This window comes from Macaca nemestrina, chromosome 3 (assembly GCF_043159975.1).
Source record: "Macaca nemestrina isolate mMacNem1 chromosome 3, mMacNem.hap1, whole genome shotgun sequence".
Lineage (NCBI taxonomy): Eukaryota > Metazoa > Chordata > Mammalia > Primates > Cercopithecidae > Macaca > Macaca nemestrina.
Genome location: NC_092127.1, coordinates 172850606 through 172866601, shown reverse-complemented (window position 1 = coordinate 172866601; position 15996 = coordinate 172850606). Strand labels below are relative to the sequence as shown.

At 48.6% G+C, this 15996-nt stretch overlaps 2 protein-coding genes across 4 annotated transcripts in view; one reads left to right on the top strand and one right to left on the bottom strand.

Moving 5' to 3' along the window:
- The first annotated feature begins 516 nt into the window (after positions 1-516).
- Positions 517-5833, top strand: LOC105487837 (superoxide dismutase 3). The gene is made up of 2 exons (XM_011751464.2): positions 517-645; positions 4488-5833. Exon 2 carries the CDS (start codon positions 4504-4506, stop codon positions 5224-5226), a length of 723 nt encoding a protein of 240 aa, XP_011749766.2. The 5' UTR covers positions 517-645; positions 4488-4503; the 3' UTR covers positions 5227-5833.
- Positions 5834-11157: 5324 nt separating this feature from the next.
- Positions 11158-15996, bottom strand: part of LOC105487836 (coiled-coil domain containing 149) — a 105594-nt gene continuing 100755 nt past the window's right edge. For all 3 annotated transcript variants that reach the window (XM_011751461.2, XM_011751462.2, XM_011751463.3), the window contains one exon: positions 11158-13878. In XM_011751461.2, coding sequence (XP_011749763.2) covers positions 13448-13878 — 431 coding nt within the window. In that variant the 3' untranslated portion in view covers positions 11158-13447. The remainder of the gene's footprint in view (positions 13879-15996) is intronic.

The following is a 15996-nucleotide window of genomic DNA, read 5'->3' as shown; positions in this document are numbered from 1 at the left end:
GACAGCATCACATCCCCATTTTACAGATGATGAAAAGGAGGCACAGGGAGCGGTGCAGCTGCTCCAGGCGTACACAGATAGGAAGTGACAAGGCTGGGACTCTGCAGCCTGTGTCATCACGGCCCACCCGCTGCTCTGCTCTCAGGTATGACAGCACAGCTCCGCAGCAAACACCGTGCACATTTGCGAGGTGCCCATTTCCATGCAGCAAAAATAAGTCAATAAGTTACTGACTTAGAGAAAAGCAAAGGGCCTCTCAATAAAGAGGTCATTGTACATCTCTCCAAACAGGCGATTTTCTTTCTCATTTTTATTCCCCTGCTGTGTACTGAAGGTCACTGGCTACAAGCCGGTGAAGTCACGGAATGAAATCTTTGGCCCAAAACCCCAGAAATGGGAGGGGCAGGGGAGGTGGGGACAGAGCGGGAGGAGGTGGAGGCGAACCAATTCTACAAGCCGGGGCTGTCTGGCCTGCTTTTCCTCCGTAAACCAGCCCAATGGCCTGCCTCCCTCACGCTGACCACTCCTCTGGGCTGGCCTCCTGCTGGGCTAACAGCCCAGGCTCCAGGGACAGCCAGCATTCCTGGGCCGGCTGGGTGCAGCACTCTTTTCAGGAGAGAAAGCTCTCTTGGAGGAGCTGGAAAGGTGGGTGCTAAGTTGAGGTTCATTTTGTTCTTCTTGGAGTGTGTTTATTGAGTTTGAAGTTGGGTTGGGGCAACAGGCCTCTTCTTGGGAACAAATTGCATCTTCTTGGGAGGGAAATGGACTTTCTCTGGCTGCTCTGAGAGGTTAGTAGGGAGGTGGAGTGAAGGGAGAGGAAGGCAATGAGGGGAGGAAGAAACCGTTCCTCCTGTGGATCTGCAAAGACCAGTCCAAGAGGATCTTAGTGTTAGGAAAAAGAGCTCCTTCTAGGAGCGAGCTGAGGGATGAAATATACCCAAGGCTCAAGAGGGGCAGGTTCTTCCCAGATATAGACCCAGGAAGGAGATAAAGGCTTGGTGCCTCCATTTGGTTCAGGATACAGGCCCCTGTCCTCTTTCTTTGATAACACTGTCCTCCCCTCCAGATCCATGTACAAAGGAGGCCCTTAAAAAGGCACTTGGTCATTTCACAGCTCAAACTGAGCAGGAGGCTGTGGGAGAAAAATGAAGTTGGTCCCAAGGGGAAGAGGTGTCAAAGGCTTAAGAAACAAGAAGTCAGAGTTTACCTGGGTTTAAGGGAGAATTTTTCTTTCCCCCCTTCCTCCTCCTCTTCCTCTTCTTTTTCTTTTCTTTTTTTTTTTTTTTTTTTGAGACACGGTCTCATTCTGTCACCCATTCTGTCGCCTAGCACCCAGGCTGGAATGTAGTGGCATGATCACCATCATGGCTCATTGCAGCCTCCACCTCCTGGGCTCAAGCGATCCTCCTACCTCAGCCTCCTGAGTAACTGGGACTATAGGCACATGCCACCACACCCAGCTATTTTTTTATTTTTGCTAGAGATGGGGTTCTCTCTGTGTTGCCCAGGTTGGTCTCACACTCCTGGACTCAAATGATACTCCTGTCTCCGCCTCCCAAAGGGGTGGGATTACAGCAGAAGCCACCATGCCCGGCTCTTCTTTTGGTTTAAGAGAAAAACATCTCCTTAAAATATTTATTTCCCAAGGATTCTTGAAAAAGAAAGCTCACTGACACACCCAAAACAATCTGGTTTTGCTCTGTGCTTTTATGGAGAACTTTCTAAGCAGCAGAGCCCTTCTGAGTGGCAGGGCTGTCTTAGGAGGAAGATGTCTTTGATGATGGGGAACTTCATGTCCAGGTCTGGCAGGAGAGTTACCCCACTTTCCTGCCTACTCCCTGGGGCTTTGGGGTAGTAGTACCACATTGGGCCATGTCATTTAGGTGAGTCCTTGAACATCACTTTCTCTGCTTCTCCCTCTTTCTGGATACTTCTTCCTGGAGCCTTTCAAGGGCACCTCCTCTCACAGTGACCACAGCGTCTCTTAGCTAATGGTCCTAAAATCTCTACCAGCAGCTTCTCTCTGATAGCTAAGAGCTGCCATTTCCTGAGAACTTTCTAGGTACTGGGCTCTGTGCTAAGTGCCTTAGATGAGAGATGTGCAGTGTGGTGCCTAAACCTTGGGCTTGGAGCAGACACACACTTTCAAATCCTGCCTTCGGCTCCTTATTGAACATGTCACCTTGGGCAGGACACATGCCTCTCTGTGCCTCAGTTTCCCACACTTTAGAATGGGGATAACAGTTACTGAATAATGTTCTTGTGAGGATGCAGGGAATTAACCCACGCACAGTACTTATAATAGCGTCTGGCACCTCTGTTCAATAAGTTTTAGCAATTCTAATCATCTCTTTTAAGCCTCGCAGCAAGCCTCTAAGGTAAGTCTGTATTAGTACCCCTATTTGCAGATGAGAAAACTGAGGTTCACAGGGGATGAGGCAGTGCACAGTCTGCAGTCCAGCATTTACTCTGCTACTCAGCAATAAAAATAATAACTGCTAACCCTTAGAGTAAGTGGCAGAGTCAGGCTTTAGATTCATGAGGTAGCTCTAGAATCCATCCCTTTAATCACCATACTAAATTGGCTTTCTGAAATGGTTATATAAAGCATATCTACTCAATCTTGGAGTTTCTTAAATGGCAGCTAGTTTGGTGTTGGAAATGCAGTTGACCTTTAAAGCAGTTCTTTGGAGGCAGCACCGATCCCTCTGGACATATCTTGGTGGTATGGCTGGCCTTATGCTACAGGTAAGGAACCTGAAGCTAAGCATCAGTAATCCCATGAAGTCACAGTTACAGTTAGTATAGGTTGGAATTGGGATTCAAATATGTACCTGACTTTATAATTCCTGGCTGGGCTCCAGAATCTTTGATGGAGGTTTCTTCTTTCTTTTCTTTTCTTTTCTTTCTTTCCTCTTTCTTTCCCTCCCTCCCTCCCTCCCTCCCTCCCTCCCTCCCTCCCTCCCTCCCTCCCTCCCTCCCTCCCTCCTTCCTTCCTTCCTTCCTTCCTTCCTTCCTTCCTTCCTTCCTTCCTTCCTTCCTTCCTTCCTTCCTTCCTTCCTTCCTTCCTTCCTTCCTTTCTTCCTTCTCTTTCTTTCTTTCTCCTTTCTTTCTCACAGAATCAGAATCTCTTGGGGTGGCGCCTGGGCATCTGATTTTTAAAAATCAGAATCTGATGTGCAGTCAACACTGAGAACCCCTGCCAGCTTCATCTCCTCTTCCAAGTGCCAAACCCAAGTTTCCAACTGTCTGCCCACCTGTCTCCCCACCTGGGCACCCGCCAGCATCTCACCCTCAGGAGACTCCAGCTGAACTCATCCTCTCTCCCTGCTTCTCCAGAACAGGTCCCACCCTCCCTCCACCCAGTCTCTCCTGCTGGGAACCTTGGTCATTTGCACTGTGCCTTCATCTACCAGCCTGCCAGTGCTGCCTGGTGTGTCTCTTAAACCCATGCCTCCTCTGTGTGCACTGCCTCCACTTTGGTAAAAGCCTTCATTTCCTGCTTGGGTTACTACAATGCCCCCTAACTCATCTCACTGTCTCTATATCTGCTTCTCTGTCTCTTCCTAGGCTACTCCCATTCTTTCTCCCCTTTCCTCTTCATCCCAAAGTCCAACCCATATCCTTTTACCTGTAGGACTTAAGGAATGAAAGACCACCTCATCACCCACTTTTCTTCTTAAAAACTTCCACTGCACTACCTGCTGAGATGGCCTTCTTACTCAACTTGGCTGGAAAACTCCTACCCATCTTGTGGAACCCAGTTCAAAAGTCACCACCTCTGAGAAGCCTTCCCGGAGGCTCCTAGGGAGATGGGTACTGCCTCCTCAGTCCTTCTCCAGCACAGGCCCGTCTTCAACCGTAGGATTGTGCTGGAATGATTGGATGCCAAGTCTGTCCCTCACTTAACTCCTTATGCAAAATCACATATTATATGTTTCCTGTGGCCAGGTGTGGGCCCAGGTGCTGGGGATACCGATGAATAAAACTGAGTTTCTGTCTTCAAGAAGCTCCAAGTCTACTGAGTGTAGCAGAGAACATGGAGAAGGCACTTCAGGGAGAAGGCATAGCACATGCAAAGCCACAGAAGGCAGGGACAGGGTTGTCTGTGGGGGAGGATGGAGGAAGAGGGTAACAGGAGACCAGGTGGGGAGATGAGAGAAGGCCATGAGACACCCCTCATGCTCCCTGAGACCCCCTCCACGCTATGGAGATGGGACTGGAGAGGACCATGATCATTTGCGACTCAGATCCCTGTGGGTTTCTTCAGATTGGGTCGCAGCCATCTTTACAGCCACAACACCTAACACAGTGCCCGGCACACAGCAGACCGTGGACAAACGTTTGCCACACGAAGGAATGCCCACTGGGCCAGGAAGCCCACTGGGGACTGGGCGGTTGGGTCTGCGACAGTGGGGTCCCTGAGAGTCCATGTTTCAAGTAACTAAGCCTCACTCTGCCCCCATCTCCGCGGGGGCGTCCCGCAGGTGCGCGACTCCAGCCATGCTGGCGCTGCTGTGTTCCTGCCTGCTTCTGGCAGCCGGTGCCTCGGACGCCTGGACGGGCGAGGACTCAGCGGAGCCCAACTCTGACTTGGCAGAGTCGATGCGAGACATGCACGCCAAGATCACGGAGATCTGGCAGGAGCTCACGCAGCGGCGGGACGGCGACGGCGCACTCCACGCCGCCTGCCAGGTGCAGCCGTCGGCCACGCTGGACGCCGCGCAGTCCCGGGTGACCGGAGTCGTCCTCTTCCGGCAGCTCGCGCCCCGCGCCAAGCTCGAGGCCTTCTTCGCCCTGGAGGGCTTCCCGACTGAGCCGAACAACTCCAGCCGCGCCATCCACGTGCACCAGTTCGGGGACCTGAGCCAGGGCTGCGAGTCCACCGGGCCCCACTACAACCCGCTGGCCGTGCCGCACCCGCGGCACCCGGGCGACTTCGGCAACTTCGCGGTGCGCGACGGCAGCCTCTGGAAGTACCGCGCCAGCCTGGCCGCCTCACTCGCGGGCCCGCACTCAATCGTGGGCCGGGCCGTGGTCGTCCACGCTGGCGAGGACGACCTGGGCCGCGGCGGCAACCAGGCCAGCGTGGAGAACGGGAACGCGGGCCGGCGGCTGGCCTGCTGCGTGGTGGGCGTGTGCGGGCCCGGGCTCTGGGAGCGCCAGGCGCGGGAGCACTCAGAGCGCAAGAAGCGGCGGCGCGAAAGCGAGTGCAAGGCCGCCTGAGCGGAGCCCCCACCCGGCGGCGGCCAGGGACTCCCGAGGTCCCCGTCTGCCTTTGAGCTTCTCCTCTGCTCCAACAGACACCCTCCACCCTGAGGTCTCACCTTCGCCTTTGTTGAAGTCTCCCCGCAGCCCTCTCCACCCAGAGGTCTCCCCTATACCGAGACCCACCAACCTTCCATCCTGAGGACCGCCCCAACCCTGGGAGCCCCCCACTCAGTAGGTCTGAAGGCCTCCATTTGTACCGAAACACCCCACCCACGCTGACGGCCTCCTAGGCTCCCTGAGGTACCTTTCCATCCGGACCCTCCTTCTCCACCCCATAAGCCCTGAGACTACCGCCTTTGACCTGACGATCTTCCCCCTTCCCGCCTTCAGGTTCCTCCTAGGAGCTCAGAGGCCCGCTCTAGAGGGTTGTCTCGAGTCCCCCTACCCCCACCCCTCCCCACCCACCACCGCTCTCGCGGCCAGCCAGCCCGTGCAGCGGAAGCCAGGCCAAATGCCCCGCGTCTTCAGCTGTTTCTCATCCACCGCCGCCCCACTGAGACCTGCTCCTTTGGGGGGAAAGTTTGGCAATCTTTGTGTTGCACATTAAAAATTCAGCAATTCAGTACTGCGTCGGGGCCTTGGTTACTTTTTTTCTTTATTTGTTTTAGGCTTCTCTCCCAAGCTGAGCTTTTTGTTTTGTTTTTCCTTTTTTTTTTTTTTTTTGGAAGTGGCAAACATACTTTCCAAATCCCTGCAGGACTTCTCCTTATCCTCTGCCCCCACCCCACTAACCCTGCTGGCAACAACGTTCAGCCACTGCTTGTCTTGCCCTTCCGTGTGGCTCCAAGAGGAACATCACCAGAATCACTCAGGGCAGTTAAAAAAAAAAAAAAAAATACAGCTTCCTGGGCTACATCCCAGAGCTGTGGAATCCAAAGGGAGAAGAGAAAGTTTATTTGCAACAAGCCTCAGGATGATTCTGACACTGGAACCTCTGGCCTGAGAGGGGAAGAAACCTTCAATCTCACCTGGGCTGGTAGCTTGTCACATCTGCCTCTGAGTACAGCCTTAGGTCCATTTTCCCAGATATCAGAGACAGTGCCAGGGAAACCAGGTGACTGCATCTTGCCTAAGCACAGAAGAGTAGGGTTGGAATGTGACATTGTTAGCATTTGGCAGGACCAAAACCAGAGGAAAACAGAGGCACTGGGATGGAAAGGTGGTTGATTTCGATGAAGGCTTGTTGGGAGTTTAGCTTTCTTTTGAAACTTACAATCTATACCCATGCTAGAACAGTCTTGTGCATACACCTTCATTCACAGAATAAACTTACTTGCAATAACTTTTTAGCCTCTCAGGGTAGCCTCACTTCCTAGCTGTGACTTTTCCATCCTGGTTACTGGGAGGCAGCTTCCATTTCTCCCAGACTCCTAAGGCAGTGCGACCAACTGAACCACAGCCAGAAACCCGTCCCCAGGGGTTATTTTTACCTCTAACTAGCACTAACTTGTTATTTTAAAATCTTTCCTTGAACCCAAGTGATAACTGGAGCGAAAGGCTATTGCCTGGTGACTTTTTTCCACCAACTGGTTCCTACTGGTTTGAATACTAACTTGAACTGTACTCATCAGCACTGAAAGGGGATGAGCAAACAGTGTCTCTAAACCTCCCAATCCTGATCTCAAATATCCCCCCAATTACAAGTTGCGACGAGGCAGCTATTACATGGGGACAGAGGATGGAGAGGATTAAAATGTCAAACACCCATCATCTACTCTGCTGTCTCGATTATGGTAAATTCACGACCATCAAGGGAGGTGTGGACCTTTTTTTTTTTTTTCCAGAAGGAGGCTGACACTTCTTGTCAATTGCATTCTGTTCTTAGTTTCTCTCTTCACAACCCTTGACCCTGTAGATGGAGTCTGAAGAGGCACCCTAGCAGACTCACTCCATTTCTGTTCCAGGAATGGGATGGATAAATTATCCTGTGGGCCTCCAGAGCCAAAAAACCAAAATAAAACAAAACAAAAATCCCCAAAACAAAAAAAAGCAAAAAACAAACAAGAAAAACACACACACACACACACACACACACACACACACATACACACACACACACAGAGGAAATAATAGGAGGACAAATTACAGTTCATTGTCAGGGCAAAGATAGGCGTCTAGCATGATGGTTAACATGTCAGACTCAGGTAGAAAGGCCCATTTGAACCTCAGCTCTGCCACACTCACAAACTGTGTGACCTGAACAAGTCACTTAACCTCTCTGAGCATGGGTAAAATAAGATCATCATACCAGATTGTTTTGAAGATTAAATCAAGGGTTATTCATGAGAGGTGCATAGCATTGCATGCACAACAAATAATGACCTAATAAGTATCTAATTAATAACAACGGCTAAGATCCAAAAAATAGCTACCTACTAATAAATAGATGGGACTGCCTTGTAAGGCAGCGAGCATCATGCAACCAGGATTCAAATGAAGGACAGTTGCTACCTCTGAGGTTCCCGAGAAGGATTTCTGCATCCATTGAGAGACTAGATGACATGAACTCTGCGATCCCATGTCTTGCGGGGAGGGGGCCTAGGATGAAGGGAAGATTGTGGGCCATAAAGGCAGACATCTGGTTCCTGGCACAGAACCATATGTGTGCCACCAAAGCCACCCACCGGACCCCACTTGGCCCCTGGAGTCTATTTTTATCCTCTCATCTTACAGATCTATTTTGTTAATCTCCTTATATTTGCTGTTTTGACTTCCCAGCCAGCTTGCTAATCAGTTTGCCTGTTTGACTCACAGGGTTTGCATTTGTCACTGGGACTGAAACACACGCTTGTTTTGATTTCTTTTTGTAAAATTAGAAGCGTTTGATGTAATGACTCTACCTAGACACAGCTGGTAAAGTGAGAATAATGCTCAAGTTTGCACAGTTTAAACACAATGTAGACAATAATTAGAAATGCTATCTTTAGATGTTTAGGATAAGCTTTTTCTCAGAATTGCACTGATTTTTTTTTTTTCCGAGTGGGGCTTTTTAGTGCATATATACAGAAATACTAAAAATGTAAGAAAATAGAGCAAATCAGTGAGCGCTTTGGTCAACTTGAAAGACTGCAGGAAATAAACCAACTGATTTTAGATCTGCCTTTTTTTTTTTGACTGAATGCATAAAATCTTTACATTCTCCATATTTTTCATGACTACCATATGATCAAATAGTTTTAGGTGACAGATTGCAACTGATAAGTTGCTGTAGTATGCCACAAGTCATGCTCAGCCTCCACTTGCCCTGTGGTGAGGGTGGAATAGGAAGTAAACAATAAAGATAATTAATCATCTCTATCAGGAAAATTGCCACATTTTTATTTCAGGTAACAAAAAAAGATAGAGTTATGATACACAGTGACCATAGAATCCAATAAAGCAAGTTCTGCAAATGAATAGAAGGTACTTTTTCTTTAAATGAAACTACAAAATGGCAGCTGGTTTTAAAAACAAAGCCAATTGTTTTACATTTAATAGGCTACCACCGGCCTCTGCTAAGATCCCCAAATCTATTCCTGAAGCTCACATAGATTCCAGAAAGTCAAACTTTTCAATAGTATGCAAACTTTCTCTCTGCATCCAAAAAAACTCTCATTTAGTAAAGAGGTGATATGAAATGTAAGGCAGCATGTCCATATCTATCATTTTAAATTGCCTTCATGCCGTATCAACTTGTTTTGTTTTGTTTTGGGAAGCAACCATAATATTGAGAGACGGGTCTTTCCTATTTTTTCTGCTTCTCATTTCTAACTAGATTCACTACGGAGCTCCCAATTGCATCTCTCTGATCTATACATTTTTCTCTGTTCAGGAAGACACCTGGAAAGAAGGGAATACATTAAAGGACTGTGTTGGGGGCAATGCTTTGGCCTTTTGACACCCTATCTAGTCTGAAGGGATTCTCACTATTGCTAAGGAGGAGAAGTGTTTTAAATGGAGGTTTCAGAACAAAAGTAGAGGAAGAAGGTGCTTTTTCAAAAAGAAGTAGGGTACAGGCCGGGGCAGTGGCTCACGCCTGTAATCCTAGCACTTTGGGAGGCCAAAGAAGGCATATCACGAGGTCGGGAGTTTGAGACCAGCCTGGCCAACATACTGAAACCCCGTCTCTACTAAAAATACAAAAATTAGCCAGGCATGGTGGTGCATGCCTATAGTCCCAGTTACTCGGGAGGCTGAGGGAAGAGAATCACTTGAACTCGGGAAGTAGAGGTTGCAGTGAGCTGAGATCATGCCACTGTACTCCAGCCTGGCCGACAGAGTGGGACTCTCAAAAAAAAACAAAAAAAAAGTAGGGTACCAAGTCATCCATAGGGCTGTGGGAAACCAACAAAGCCAGGAGGCCACCCCATTTTTTTGGAGTGAAGACCAATAGGGGCAAAGGCATGTTGTAATTTTAAAGAGACAGGGAAGATCACTTCTGTAAGTAAGTAGCTGGTCTTTGCCATTTCTTAAAGAAGAGACAGAACTTTTCATGTCATGTGGTGAACTGGGATGCAAAGGCTCCCAGTAGGAATAATACACCAAAATATTTACTCCAACATGTGAATAACTGATAGCAGAGCCCTTTTCTAGAACTTTGCGTCGTGATGGTGGTGCATGTTTGGGAGGGAGGTCACAGAAGAGGGCAACAATGGGCAAACTAATTTAGCTTGCTTAAGATTGCCAAAAACGGGGAGGGTCCAGCTGGCATTGAGCTGAGGCCATCAGGAGCCTCCCAGCTAGAGAGGCTTTGGGAATAGCTGCGGGAGCAAGAGAAGGAAGGGGGAGGGGAGAGGAAGATGGGCAGAGAAGGTGTGGAAAGAGGAAGAGCAAGAGTGAGGGGATGAGAAATGCCTGGTTTATAAAAACCAATCCATTTCTACAGGCCTTAATTAAAAGAAAGACAAACGCTCATGTAAAAATCCACACCCAGAGGCTCTCAGGCACAGAGCGATCACAGGAAAGGCAAGGTGTGCAAACAAGCTTTCATTAAGAGACCTGTCAGCTCTGTTTCATTTCTCTAGACTGCTCTGCATTCTGCTGGCAACCCAGCTGGAAAAATAATGGAAGGACAAACACGTCTGAACAGGCAAACGAAGGTGGGAACATTCCACCTACAAAACAGGACAGATCAGAAAGATGCCAGGGAAGGGGGATGAGATGGCATTTTTCTGAGCAAACAACCATAGCCCCTCCCCCTAACTCCAGAGTCATCAGAAACATGATTTTCTGGCTTTTTATGCAGTAACAAAAAGACATGGTGTTCAGAGACAACACTATTGGTTGTCTATTCCCAACTCTCTTACACATCCCAAGATATGATCCTGTTTTGGTGTTTTAGAGTCTGAATGTCTAGGGACAGGGCCCTTCTTCAGTTCTTAAGGGTGAATCTTGGTGAACCTAAACGGATCATGGTAATACCATCTCCCTTGCTAAGGAATGGTTAAGACATTGTCATGTGACATCATTATGTGACAACGTCGCATGCGACCACAAGCCCCAGGTGATCATTCTGACCAATAAAATGTGATAGGAACTGGGTTTCTCGCTCTTGAAACACACACACATGTCTGTGGGGAGAAAGAAACTTCCTTCTGCCTTTGAACAGATGTTATCTGGAGCTATTGCAGTCACCTTGTTATGAGGAAGCAGCTGACACAGCAGGAAGAGAAGGAAGATGGAAACCTAGAACACCTTGATGACTTTCTTGAATGTATAGCCCTGGAATGCCCTACTTCCAAAGTTCTTGTTATAGAACAGAATTCACATCCCTACTGTTTAAGTTTCTGTTAAGTGTGGCTTGAAGCTGAGAGGACCATGCCTGATGCAGGGTTATCTAGTGAAGTAGGGGAGAGAATGCCACACCCTCAAACAATGATCCTAAAAAAGACAAAAGACAGCTGTAAGTAATTGCAGAAACTCCCTTTAATGCCTGTGGAACAGAAGAACCATGTTGGATGGGGAAAGCAGGGGCAGGACACACGTGTCACATATCTATGGGGTGTTATCATGGTTACATCTGTGACAAGATCAACTAACTGGCTCTCGTTTCACTTAATAACATAAGACCCTCCCAGCTGACCATACACAGTTCAGGTTATCACTCCCTATGACTCCTGCTCCCTGCCCTGCACCCTAGATTCTCTGGGACTCACCGCAGTTTTCCTGACTCTGATGGAATGTGCTGGAGTCTATTACGAGCCCTGCTTTTCCGAAGGTGCTGAACAGGCCCTGAAGATGTGCATCTGGCCGACGGTGGGTCAAAACCAGAGTTCTGCAGGCTGAGCTTTTTCCTTTTATTATTATTATATTAAACGTGGCTGTGTTTTCCTTCGGTGGCTCTGGCATCCTACGCAGTAGTGCTGGACATTTGCAGGCAGTTAAGGCCCAGTCCAGCAGGAAGAATGATTTCCGTGACTGACTGCTGGTCTGTGCAAGCCCTCCAGCTGTGGGAGCAACCGCCCTTGAGGAGAGGTTGTGGGGTGGGCCTGGTGGGGAGAGGGATAGGCTGGGACAGAAAGAAGGATGGAACATTGGACCCAGTGGCCAGGGGTCAATGGGATGTCCTTCTCACCAGGAGCAAGAGAACGCTGACTCCAGCATGCTCCCATTTCAACTCCAGTAACAGGAGGCCCAACCAGTGTGCGTCAGACAAAGGAATGGGTGCTTCTGGGCTGCACTTTGGCCTACTTCAGAGGAGCAGCACAGGAAGGGATGGGGAGCCCATTCTGCTAGCAGACTGATTCCTGGAGATGCAATCTGGGAGGGATGTATCTGTGTGGCTGGCCCCTCGTGTCCAGATGTCACATCTTAGTGTCATGAGCCTGGGACACACATTGAATTTTTAGGATGCATTTTCACTAAGAGAGCCTACCACTCTGGGAGCCTCTTTTTCCTGCAAGGAGCGCCTCTCAAAGGAGTGACTCTGGTTCTCAGAGGCATTCTGAGCTTTGGGATCTAGTCTCAGGCTTTCCAGGGAAGGAAAAAGCTATGGCTGGATGACCTTTTAATTTTCTGCGGTGCCGGATGCCACCTAGAAAAGCTAATCTTTATCTGCAAGGAAAGCACCAGCTGGGATTGAGCACGCCCCCCTTTCCCACCCCTGGATCATGTTCTTGGTTCCACATCCCCCCTTGCCATGCTGTGGTGAAACATTTTTGTTTTCCTCTCTCTTTCCCATATAAGGTTATGAGCTCTGTGTCTGGTCTTTGAAATTCTAATACTTGATGGCACAAATGAGGCAGCCTCCACATTCTGTTGAAGGAGTGAAGGGTTTGGAAGTTCCAGGTGGTGCGGGGAACTAGACTGGCTCCCAGCAGGTAAATCTTTCCCAAACCTGAAATGGCCATACGATCCTGTATGTGAGACAGGTTGAATGCAGAGAAGGAGCATTTCCAGGCTGTAGCTCTCATCTCATCTCACAAAAAACCAGACCACCACTGGGAGTCCTGTTCCCCGGCTTTTACAAAAGCTCACCCCTCCCAATCACTTCAGATCAGTTAATTCTTCAGATTTACGAGCCAGAAAACTCAGCTCTGGCACTCAGCACACAGGCCTCAACAGGGGCTGTGGATTTCAACCCAGAAGCCCAAGCTTCTCAGCCTGCTGAAGGCCCCTTCCACCTGCCAGTCTGCACAACAGCAGTGCTGTGGGCTCCATGCCAAGCACACCTATGCCAGGCAGTCCTACCGGGCGGGTCCTGACTTGATGGGGTGCAGCCATGGGCCCTCTGGACATGTTCTGCTCAATTACACCTTCCTCTCCAGCTGCCTAACCTTGACCAAGATGGGGGCCTGATTAAAAACCCCATCAGTTTCTAGCTCTTCCCGTAATTTTGATTGACAACATTAAATGCTAATACGAAAACATCTTATCTCTGATAAAACAAAAGCTGACAGAAAGACGGATTCTGACAACCAGCCATATGGTGGACACAATTCCTGGGCCTGGCCCTGTTCACAGTAGCACTCTCTGGCAGAAAGAGATGACACTGAGAAGCTTGAGGACCTACGTTTAATAAATCAAACTGAACTGGCATCATCAGAATATTCACAGTTTGCAACAGGATCAGAGCATTTTCTCACTTGCAGACTCGGAGGTGTTTCAGGAGAAGGCGACGTGGGCGCGCCGTTCTGATGCTTCATTCTTGACCCTCTCTGGGCTTTCAATGTGTCATTGTGTCAGATCCCTCTCCCCTTCAGGTTTTCACGGTGCTCCTCGTGCCTCTGCCCTCTGGGATCCCTTTGCCGTCTTCCGGTGTGGAAGCTTCGGCTGCTGGCTGGCTGGCCTCGATGGAGTCCAGGTGAGATCTGGGGAGCTCCCCCTGGATGGCCAGGCCTGGTGGGGCTGGCCCCGTCTCACTCCTCTGACCCTCCATGGGACTCTCTCTTCTGACCTCTTCCAGTTCTGCAGCTGCCTGTTCCTTTGTCAGTTTAATTATTTCCCTTCCAAGGCTGTTTACTTCTTCCTCAGAAGGTAACTGGGGTAATGAAGGATGAAAGAGCTTGCATTGGTTCCCGTGGCTCTGATTTGCTGGGGAGTTGACAGCGGGCCTCCCAGCATCCTCAGGCGCTGTCAACGCCTCAGCAGCGGCACAACTTTCATCTCCTTCTTGCTTCTGAGCCTCCCCTGAAAACAGAACGAGGACAGCATTAAACCTCTGGCAGCAAGTCAACCCTCACCGCCCCTCTTCTGCCAACCTCCCGCCCAGCCTACCAGCACAGGGCCTCTGAAAAAGGATCAAGACTTTTTTTGGCTCCCTGTGCAGGGAACTGGAGACGAAGGGGAACACAGGACCCAGGTGAAACCAGTGAACATGCATTCTAGTGATTCCTGCATTATTAACAGAGGGCAAGAGAGCACTTGGGCCATGTCATAATCCATCCTTTCCAGGCACCTGGTTAGCTTCTGTTCCATTCTCTAATGGCCGCTTCTTGTGCCCATTAAATATTTATATTGAGGACAAAGGTTTTGTTGGTTCTGCAGCTCAGAACTGGGTCTTGTGAGTAATGAAAAAAGGTTCCGGCTGCATTGAGGGTGGGAAGCAGAAGGATAGTTCGGGAAGGATTTAGTGCCACCCCTTCTCCACAATTCTCCATCAGCATCTCATTCCTTAATGCAGACACCTGGTGTTCCTCAATATAAAATAAATCATATGCAAATACAGCTTCAAGCTTCCTCCCCTGTTGAGTTGTTGTCCCTAAACCCCTTTGCCATAGGATGGAAATTCTAGCACTGCAACAGGAAGGACATGGGAGAGAAGGGTGAGCCCTGAAGTGCTGACATCCAGCCCTCATTTTCCTACTCACTTGCTTTGTGATCAGGACAGGACTCTGATGCTCCTTCTGAACCTAACCAGCAATGGCTGCTCTGCATGACTGGGGAGCAGCATGGTGGAGCCAGCTCTTAGTATCCGGGCATGTGCATTCAACAACAGACACTGAGTTTCCCCAGAAGCCAATCTCTTCTCAGCCCTCAGGCTAAACAGTGAAGAAAGGTATGATAGAGCCACAGTGGGACTGGGTTTAGCCTGGGTGCAGGTCCTAGACTAGGAATAAGGGGACCCCAGGAACACTTCCTAGTACCCCTGAATGGAACCACAGCAGAACCCTACTGCAGTGGGGCTTGCTATCAGATATGTGCAGGTATGTTTTCAGGCTGTAAGTTGGAATTTGGGGAGCTGGAGAACTGCAGCAGGTTAGAAAGGATGTTGAGCATCATCTGGCCATGCCATTTTCCTGCTTAAAACCTTTTACTGGAGCCTTGTCACTTTCAGAATAAATTTCTTTTCACTTAGGCCCTGTCCTGCTGATGCGCTCCTGTTTCACTCTGCAGCTTCATTTCCCACAATTCCATCACACATGTCCTCCCAGCCATGCCATGCGCCCATTAGGTCTCCACACACACTGATCAGTTTCCCCCCCGTCTTAAATAAATCCTCCCAGCTAATGCTTATTGGGTGCTTTTCCATGCTACGCACTGCGCTAAACATTTGACGTGTTTATCTCATTCTAAATTTAAGTCCATGAGAGCAGGAGCCTCATCTGACTCATCCAGTGTCTGACACATTCTAAGCATTCAACAATATTTAAAAAATAGTTCCCTTTCTTTTATAAATGGAAGTATAATACACATGAAGAGAAGTGCACAGAACTCACGTATCCAGCTCAATGAATTTTCGCAAAGCAAACTCACCCATATAACCAGGATAAGAAACAAAATATTACCAACTCCTGCAAACACTTTAGAGTCCAGGACTCCTGGACTCCCTTTCCAGTCCCTTTTCTTCTGCCAAGGATAACCATTAGCCTATTTAAAATTCCGAAATGAGAACTGCCTGGTCCTGGAACTTTATATTCAGGAATCTTACTGTGCTGGGTCCTTTCACTTCACATGATGTTTGTGAGATTTACCCATGTTTATGAGTACAGAATTTGTTCATTTGAATGTACCACAATCTCCAACAGGTATGGAAATGTTGAATGAAAATGGGTAAGCCGGAAACAGAAAAAGATATAGAAATGGAGAGCAGACATATTAAACGATTCACACCATCACTCAAAATTGCAGAAATCTAAGTCCTAGCAAAATGTAGTTTTTCCTCTACCAGAATGGCAAAAATGAAAAGGTTTGACAAAGCTCAGTGTGGCGAAGGATGCAGGGAAACAGGTACAATCATATGTCAATGAAGAAAATAAAACTTAGTAAGACTCTTTTATAGGCCAGATATTTCAAGACATATTGTTC

Bases quoted from the DNA above. Each gene is read 5' to 3' on its own strand.
- LOC105487837 (XM_011751464.2), top strand. From the start codon at position 4,504: ATGCTGGCGCTGCTGTGTTCCTGCCTGCTTCTGGCAGCCGGTGCCTCG.